This window comes from Bombyx mori, chromosome 22, assembly GCF_030269925.1.
Source record: "Bombyx mori chromosome 22, ASM3026992v2".
In the NCBI taxonomy this organism is placed as follows: Eukaryota; Metazoa; Arthropoda; class Insecta; order Lepidoptera; family Bombycidae; genus Bombyx; species Bombyx mori.
Genome location: NC_085128.1, coordinates 7,105,338 through 7,115,155, shown reverse-complemented (window position 1 = coordinate 7,115,155; position 9,818 = coordinate 7,105,338). Strand labels below are relative to the sequence as shown.

The 9,818-nt window shown below is 53.7% G+C and overlaps 1 protein-coding gene across 1 annotated transcript; it reads right to left on the bottom strand.

Moving 5' to 3' along the window:
• Nucleotides 1-7,343: 7,343 nt before the first annotated feature.
• On the bottom strand, nucleotides 7,344-9,483 carry LOC119630231 (uncharacterized). Its single transcript, XM_038018922.1, has 2 exons — nucleotides 9,450-9,483; nucleotides 7,344-9,394 (listed from the first exon to the last, which is right to left on the bottom strand). Exons 1-2 carry the CDS (start codon nucleotides 9,481-9,483, stop codon nucleotides 7,344-7,346), a joined length of 2,085 nt encoding a protein of 694 aa, XP_037874850.1.
• Between the last annotated feature and the right edge of the window lie 335 nt (nucleotides 9,484-9,818).

Genomic DNA, 9,818 nt, shown 5'->3' with positions numbered 1-9,818 from the left:
CCTGATGTTAAGTGGTCACTGGAGCCCATAGACATCTACAACGTAAATGCGCCACACACCTTAAAATATAAGTTCTAAGGTCTCAGTATAGTTCGTTACAACGGCTGCCCCACCCTTCAAACCGAAACGCATTACTGCTTCACGGCAGAAATGGCGGAGTGGTGCTACCTACCCGTGCGGACTCACAAGATGTCCTACCACCAGTTTAAAAGGTAATACATTATAAACATATATTAAGTACGTGTTTTTGGCGTTTCAAACCCGGCATCGCTCGTTACGAGGACTTCCTGGATTTCAGCATTTAGGCTTGACTTCTCAATTATGTGAAATTGTATCAAAATAAGATTTTCTTTCATTAAATTTATTTAACGTTAAAGATAAATAAACTTTCCCTATTAAGAATAGCACAACGTCGAAATGATAGCAGCATTTTGATGTTTTACCGTGATTATTAAATCATGCCGTTGTTAAGGTTATCAATCGTTAAAATCGTTTTACAACTTCTATTTAGCACAAGGTAAGGCCATAAAAAGCAAGCCGCGGTCGAGAGATCGTTAATATTCAAAACATGGAAGGGACGACTGCTGTTGATTATCATATTCGAGAAATGCGAGGAAAATTTTGAATTCTTGAATCAACCCCTGATAAGAGTCCAGCAAAATCTTACATTGCTGCGTTTAATGTAATTCAAAATACATTCAATAATACGAGCTTAATGAGATTAATACACTGAAAAAGGTGTATAACATGTCCAATTAATGCGATCATAATTATGAGACTAATTAATCTACAAGCTTCAGAATTCTGGTTCAAGATCCAACAAAACAAAACTTAGGAAAAATTATCACCTAAATTGAATTTTTTATAATGAACTATTGATATTGTCTCGGCGAGGATTAAAAGTTCAATACAGCCATCAGCTTTTTGATATTATTTAATAATGTTTGCACTAAGTTAATTAAGTGGCTCATCACAGGCAAAGTAGTTATTGCCGCTAATACTTTAAGCTTTAAACTTGCTCTTTTCTTATATTATTCAATAAGCGCCTTTTAACAAAATATGTCATGTTTTGTATCCAGTTTAAGCACTAGTGTCATTTTTTCTATTATAATATGCAATTTAGTAAAAAAAAAAAATATATTATATAATAAAATTATAATATAATAAAATTTAATGTTTATCTCATAAACTTAAGAAAATAAATCATCAATATACCTAGTCAGGTCATAAATTCTGTCACATGTTTAATGTAAAATAATTGAAACAAGTTTATTCATTATGTAACCATTCATATACCAAAATAAACTTAACAAAACATAGATTCTTATGACACTAAAGTTTATTCAAAATGACCTCCGTGATTTTGAATACAGGCCTTCAATCTGCGCGGCCAGTCGTCTATCGCAGCACGAACGAGGTCCATGTCAATATCGGCGGCTGCCTTAATCAAGGATGTCTTGAGTGACTCCAAATTGGGATGAGGCTTTGAGCACGCCTTTTCCTCCAAGTGTTGCCATATCTTGTAATCTAACGGATTCAAATCTGGACTGGAGGAGGGCCAGTCTTCGTGCCGGATGAAGTCGATTTCACGCGCCGCCAGCCAATCTTGTGTGCTCTTCGCTCTATGAGCTGGCGCCGAATCTTGTTGGAATACCCAGTGCCTGTTATTGAACATGGTATGAGAAACAGGTTCCACAAGGTTCGTCAGGACTGTATTTTGATACACAACTGCATTCGTTTTTACACCTTTCTTACAAAAATGTACCTCTTTTAAGCCCCAATAAGAAACTCCCAACCATACCATGAGCGAGGATGGAAAATGACCTCGTTGGACACGCGGAATACGGTTGCTCGCTTCTTCACTACTGTGTGCGTACACCTTATCATTTTGTTTGTTGTAGCTCTCTTCTACGGTAAAAATTTTTTCATCTGAAAAAAGAATTTCCCGATTTTTTTTTCCCGCGTACCGCTTCAACAAAGCGCGGCATCTCTTCAGTCTCAGGTCCAATAGACGAGCATTCAAACGATGTCCTGTTTTTCTTCGATATGCCCGAAGCCCTAAGTCTTCATTTAACACCCTTTTCACCGTGGTTCTGCTTAACCCCATCTGAAGGGCCAACAGTTTCTGCTTACGTTTGGGATTTCTTTGAATTCGCGCCTTCACAGCTTTTATCACTGCTGGAGTCCTAACAGACCGAGGGCGACCACTTCTTGACCTGTCATCTATACTAGAGTCTTCATTGTATCGTTTGATGGTACGATAAACAAATCTTTGATTATATTAAAAATTTTCAGTATGTAAAAAATTTGAATTGGCGCGTAACCGCAACGATGCAACGCAATAACTGCAACACGGTCTTCTTTAAGCGTCCACTCCATATTTAAAAATGAGTAAAATTCTAAAAGTATACATTTTTATTTTCATGAACAATTCGAAATTCGAATTCAATAAACTTTTTTGTGGCCAGCATTCTAAAAGAAAAGTTTTTACTGTGTGACAATACTTATGACCTGACTAGGTATATCCTTCTCAATTGCCTGTAACAATAAAAACTATAAGATATTTGAAACCACAAATTGATAACCTGTTTTTTTTTTTTTTTAACGCTGGGGAATCCATTTACGGATACCCGGTCGAGGGGGGTAACGGACCGGGTTATGTCGGACTCCGGCGCCTCCTGAGAGGAAGAAGGGGAGAAGAGAAGGACCGAGGTCCTTCACCTCCCCCAATTTCTCACAGGAGACTACGCCTTGAAAAAGGCGCGCGAAGCACTTGCCCCGCAGAACGACTACCGACTAAACCCCATCGAGCTCCACCACACCGACTACACGAAACTTACGGTACCGCGATGCGCGCCGAAAGTCTCGCCTTAGGCGGTACCCGTACTGATGTTAAGACGGGATTTCATCCCCGGGAAAATCCCGTAGAACCTCGTCTCGGGAGACACACCGTGAGCGGCGCACAGGAGCCACCTTGCACCGCTTCAACACCGGACCAACAGTCGAGTGCCGGGCGCCCCCGCACCCGGCACTCGATAGTCCCTACGAGGGCTGAGCGGCGGCCTCTCGCACGCGCCGTCCACCCCGCCTTCTGCGCTGAGGAGCCGAAGAGGGATTCCATTCCCTTTCGCGCTCCTCAGCCTCACGAAGCGCCATGACCAAGTCACAGAACCCAGCCATGGCCTCCCACGAACTCCGGTCCTCTACCATACGGGCGACGATAGCCCTCAAAGAGAGGTCCTGCCCCAACACCGCGACGAGGTTTCGCCGCGGGTGCTCCCACCGTGGGCACGCTTCTAGCGCGTGCTGGGCGTCATCGTTCGGGTGCCCGCACTGGTGGCAGCCCGGATGTGGCTCCCTTCCGCAGACTCTCCACAGATACCTCCCGAAGCATCCATGCCCCGAAAGGACCTGGGTGAGGCGAAAGGAGAGCTCACCGTGTCGCCGGTCCGACCATGCCTCCAGCACAGGCACCAGTGCCTCGAGCGTGCGCCGACGAGTGGCCGAAGTTCGGCCGAGCTCCTCCAGCAAGCGCTCTCTCCATTTGGCATACGCCAGACCACGCGCAGCACGCCTCCATCGATCGACAACCGACGGGCCGGGTGTCCGTTCCCGAGTCGAGGACTGTGTTCTCCGTCGGTATGTCGCGGCCAAGATTTCGGCCTCGAGGTCCCACGGTAAGGATCCGGCGAGGGCACAGGCCACATCCTGAGAGATGGTACGGTACCCCCTGATGACCCTCACCGCGAGCGCCCGCTGAGCTCTGAGCAGCAGAGCCGCGTTTCGCGCGGTAAGTGTGGGCGACCACACGGGAGCACCGTACAGGGCCATACTGCGCACCACCCCCAGGTACAGTCGCCGGATACCGGCGCTGCATCCACCGGTGTTGGGAAGAAGACGGGTCAGCGCACCCGCCGTCCCCATCAGCCTTGGAACCAGCATTTTGAAATGGTGGTCGAATCTCCATTTGCTGTCCAACAGAAGGCCCAAATACTTGAGCTTCGGCTGGACAGCAATGGTGACACCCCCGACTACGAGATTGGCGCCTTGAGGCGGCCCCTCCCGAGCCGAGTGGAAGCACACTGCTTCGGATTTATGAAGGGCCACCTCGAGGCCGAGTCTCTTTATTCGACTCACCACAGTCGCTACACCTGCTACAGCCAGGATGGCTGCTGACCGGTAGTCGTCTCCGCGGGCCGTCACCAGCGTGTCGTCAGCGTAGCAAACCACTTCGACGCCACGCAGGTTAGCCCCACGGAGGACACAGTCGAAGCCTATATCCCACAGGAGCGGACCCAGTACCGACCCCTGTGGAACTCCCCGCGACACTGTTTTCCGTCCCCACCCACTCCGCTCGGGAAAGATTACAGCCCGCCCTGAGAGATAATCTTCGATCAGATTGCGGAGACCGGTGGGCACGCGGTGAAATCGTAATGACTCCATGATCGTACTCCAGGGGATCGTGTTGAAGGCGTTGGCTATATCGATTGACACAGCCAATAGCACGCCCCCCCCAGAGCACGCCTGGTCGGTAAGGTCACGGACGCGCAAGACCGCGTCCACGGTCGACCGACCTCTTCGGAAGCCAAATTGGTTGGACGCTAGATTCGGCCCAATATTCTCCAGGTGCTGAACAAGACGCTCGGCAACGATACGCTCAAGGAGCTTACCGGCCTCGTCCAACACGACTATCGGGCGATACCCGGAGGGCTCATCTCTAGGGCGACCGTCCTTTGGGATGAGCACCAGCCGGCCCGTACGCCACGGCTCCGGGAACCTGCCCTCTCGGAGGCACTTGCTAAAAAGCCTTCGAAGTGTAGGTCCCAAACCATCTTCAGTTAGGGCCAGAGCCCATGCCCTGCTCGACAGACCGTCAGGGCCGGGCGCCGTGCGCTTCGAGCGCATCTTCGCCACCACCGCCTTGAATTCTGCCTGGGACACACCTTCCAGCTCTCCGCCGTCAGCGACCTGCACCGCTGCCATTACAGGAGGGATGAAAGCCGTTCCGGATGAGTCCGGAAATAGACCCCCGACCACCCGGTGCAAAGTCTCAGGCGGCAGTGTGCTGGTCGTAGGGGGAGCCCAAGGTCGAAGCGCATTGTGCGCCAGCCTGTAGGGCCGCCCCCATGGATCTCGATCGAGCGAGGCGAGTAGATCGTTCCAGGCGGCTTCCTTTGCCATTCTGATGGCCACGCAAAGGGCCCTCACCGCTGTCCTGTACACTACGTAAAGGCGGTCTTGCTCCTCCGGGTCTCGATGCATCCTTCGACGTCGGCTCCGTTGGTACGCACGACGACTGACGTTGCACGACTGGCGCAGGTTGGCGATTTCCTCAGTCCACCAATATACGCGGCGCTTAGGGGCGAGAGCTCGCCGTCGTTGAGAGGGGTCGCAACTTCGTCGCCGTCCTCTGGGCCGAGATGATCGTGGTGGGAGTATACTTCTCCCCCAACAGGACACTTGCTGAGTTTGAAGGCCTCCTCCTTGAGCTCAGCCGCGTCACTAGGAGGTCGCACTCCCGGCAGATGCTTGTTCTCGGGGACCTCAATGCCAAATCATCGGCTTGGGGTTCCTCGAGGACGTGCCCCAGAGGAAGGGCGCTGGAGGAGTGGCTAGTCGAAAGCGGTCTCGTCATACTCAACCGCGGCATGGAATTCACATGCGTGAGACGTTTAGGCGGGTCCGTGGTGGATGTCACTTTCGCATCGCCGGACGTCGCGCGTCGCATCCGCGGTTGGGCGGTGATGGTTGGTGAGGAGACGCTTTCCGACCACCGCTACATCCGTTTCAGCATCGTTGTGACCCCAGGAGCGGTGTCAACGTCTTCATTCTTCGGTGGAGGCGCGGAGGGTCCTCGTTGGGCCCAGAAGCGCCTAGATGTCGAGCGGCTGCACGAGGCGGCTGTCGTCCAGGCGTGGCGCCTCGACTCACTTGGCGAGCCGATGGACGTACGCGTGGAGGCGGAGCGTATGCGCGAGGCCATGTCGCGGGTGTGTGATGCCGCCATGCCCCGCATCAGAGCTCTCGCCCCTAAGCGCCGCGTATATTGGTGGACTGAGGAAATCGCCAACCTGCGCCAGTCGTGCAACGTCAGTCGTCGTGCGTACCAACGGAGCCGACGTCGAAGGATGCATCGAGACCCGGAGGAGCAAGACCGCCTTTACGTAGTGTACAGGACAGCGGTGAGGGCCCTTTGCGTGGCCATCAGAATGGCAAAGGAAGCCGCCTGGAACGATCTACTCGCCTCGCTCGATCGAGATCCATGGGGGCGGCCCTACAGGCTGGCGCACAATGCGCTTCGACCTTGGGCTCCCCCTACGACCAGCACACTGCCGCCTGAGACTTTGCACCGGGTGGTCGGGGGTCTATTTCCGGACTCATCCGGAACGGCTTTCATCCCTCCTGTAATGGCAGCGGTGCAGGTCGCTGACGGCGGAGAGCTGGAAGGTGTGTCCCAGGCAGAATTCAAGGCGGTGGTGGCGAAGATGCGCTCGAAGCGCACGGCGCCCGGCCCTGACGGTCTGTCGAGCAGGGCATGGGCTCTGGCCCTAACTGAAGATGGTTTGGGACCTACACTTCGAAGGCTTTTTAGCAAGTGCCTCCGAGAGGGCAGGTTCCCGGAGCCGTGGCGTACGGGCCGGCTGGTGCTCATCCCAAAGGACGGTCGCCCTAGAGATGAGCCCTCCGGGTATCGCCCGATAGTCGTGTTGGACGAGGCCGGTAAGCTCCTTGAGCGTATCGTTGCCGAGCGTCTTGTTCAGCACCTGGAGAATATTGGGCCGAATCTAGCGTCCAACCAATTTGGCTTCCGAAGAGGTCGGTCGACCGTGGACGCGGTCTTGCGCGTCCGGTGAATTCCATGCCGCGGTTGAGTATGACGAGACCGCTTTCGACTAGCCACTCCTCCAGCGCCCTTCCTCTGGGGCACGTCCTCGAGGAACCCCAAGCCGATGATTTGGCATTGAGGTCCCCGAGAACAAGCATCTGCCGGGAGTGCGACCTCCTAGTGACGCGGCTGAGCTCAAGGAGGAGGCCTTCAAACTCAGCAAGTGTCCTGTTGGGGGAGAAGTATACTCCCACCACGATCATCTCGGCCCAGAGGACGGCGACGAAGTTGCGACCCCTCTCAACGACGGCGAACTCGGGCGGAGCGCCCACACAACCACGACGAATAGTGGCAACCCGGCCGTCAAGGTCAGCTGCCCAATCGGGACCCGTAAGGACCCGGTATGGCTCTGCAACCACCGCAAGGTGGGTCAATCCCTCCACCATGCTCTGAAACAAAAGGTCTTGAGCCCTGGCGGAGTGATTGAGATTTCCCTGGAGAACACGAAGAACGTCTGTCATGACTGGGCGTCCATCGGTGTCGCCGAGGCCATACCGGGCCGACTCCGCGCGCTCTCAAGCGTGGCGAAATCCTGCCGTCGTTGTCTCTGTCTCGGGGGCTTGGCGCAAGCCTTGCCCCCGGAGACGTGGTCCGCCGGTCTGCCAGCAGAGACACAAACGGTGCAGTGCAGCGCCAGCGAGCAGCCAGAGGCCACGTGACCGGCCTGGCCGCACCGGTAGCAATCCCGGCTGCGGTCAACTGACGACGGGCAACGTGCGCTCACGTGGCCCAGCTCGTGGCACCGAAAGCACTGCAGCCTCCTGGCCTCCAACAAATGAGCGCGGAGTACGCTCCAGCCAATCCTCAGCTTGGGGACTGCTGCGATTTTCGCAGCTGTTGAGACCGGGCATCGAACTAAGACTTGGCCCATCCCGCCTGGACCGGACTTTATTTCCCCGACCTTGATACTTTCAGGCGGGCACCCCCCGATTTTGGCGAGCTCATCGGCGATCTCCTCACGCGACACCGAGTCGTCGAGGCCACTGATGCGCATCGCTGCAGTCACCGATGGCCTGGAGATCTCGACGCCCTCTGCGGGTAGAATTTCTTTCAGCCTATTCGCCAGGAGATCGGCCTTCTCCACTTGATCGCCTCCATCTACCACCAGGACCTTGGCACCGGTTAAAGAGGACCGAATCCTCTGGACCGGGATGCCTAACGATTCTAGGTCGATCTTTGCCCTCGCTTCCGCAAGGACGGACCGATATGTAAGGCCGCGGCTTGCGGCTTCTGGCTGTAGTTTTAATACCACAGCCTGAGAACGCGGAGCTCGAAGCCGCTTCTTCGTCCTCTTCTTTGAAGACGGTGCTTTCTCCTCCGGTGGAAAAGCTGCGACTGTTCTCACGGCCTCCCCCCTTGACTTAGCACCCCTACGGGTGACCGTGGACCAGCTTTCGGTTAAAACAACTGGAGCCGGAGGGAAGGCACCCAGTTCGGACAGGGGTGCTAGCACCGTGGTCTTGCGTCTAGGGCCTTGTGTCTTCTTATTCGCGGAGGGCGGCAATGCTGCTTGTACCGATGTTGATTCCAGCGTAGCATCAACGATGAGAGGAGGGTCTGGCGATTTCTCACAGGTCTTCCGTCTATCCGCCGCCAGGGGTGGCCTGATGCGAGGCTCCGGGGGCAGCCGCATCTCCAGACTCGCAAAGCGAGCGTCAACCATGGTGCCGACGGCACGCATAATGCGTTGGACACGTAGCTCCTCCTGGTCCTCTGTCGTGGTGGTTGAAGCTGGGGCTGGGGTTTCGACTGGGTTGGACAACGTCAAAGCCCGTGAGATGCGTGCCAGCTCCTTACGTACCTCCTGCAGTTCCTGCTGACCGGCGTTTACCGCTCGCAGCCTTTCCGTCTCTTGGGCCGCGGGACGGTTCGCCAGCTCTTCTGTGACCTCCATTATTGTCACCGCCAATTCCTTTAGGGCACGTTGATACGTACTCTTCAGGTTGCCGGGCTTACTGCATACCTTCAGGGCCATCGCGGCACTCTCCTTCAGACGACACTCAGGATCCTTTTTAGGGCTCCCTTCCGTGGCTTTTGCGCTTCTTACTTCGCGCATACTACTCATGCTACCGGTGGCCTTTATCTCAGAGCGCTGAGTTTTAAGACACGTCTGTTTGTCCGCAGTCAGACCAGTGGTCGGCAGACGACCACGCCCTCTCTTTGATTGCGGCATGACACCACCTTTGCCAGTAGAGGCTGCTCCGTCAGAGCCGGAACTGCTTCCAAGCTCGTCACTACTGATCGTCAGTACTCTTTTTCGCTGTCTGCGTGTCGGCGAAGAGCGGGCCGACGATTGGGCCGACCCAGCTGTGGCCATGCTATCGTCCGACACGAGAGCGGTTCCGGACGATCTCCCTTCATTGTCCTTAACGGACCCTATAGCTACTACGTCCTTCGCGGACTCGTTCTTCCTACTTATGTCCTTCCCGGACCCTGCTCCTTTTTTGACGCCGTCCTTCCCGGACCTTATCTCAGTGCAGTTTGTGCCCCCCCCCAGAATACGAGGGGCTGCGCACTACCGACGAGTCAGTAGTACGGAGGGATTCTCCCGCTTGGCGGGTACCCTCCTGGGGTATTACTCTTTGCAAACTGGACATCTTCATTGGTTTCCCTTTGTTTTTTGCCCGGGGTGCGGTCCCCTGGGACACCCTAGCGACCGGTCGCCCACCGGCCATGCATCCTCTCACCGGGTGTCAAAGCTTAGGATTAGGATTGAAATGAAAAGAAGAAGAAAATAAAACAAATAAAACCAAAAATAAAAACCAAAGGCGAAGAAAGACAGGATAGAGAATAACACAAAATGATAAACCAAACAGTAAAACGAAGAAAGTTACAGATTACAAATCAAAATATAAATAAAAGAAATGAAGATAACAAAAAGACAGTAAATAAATCAACGAAATAATCAAAGGGAAAAGGATAAAAGGTGGAT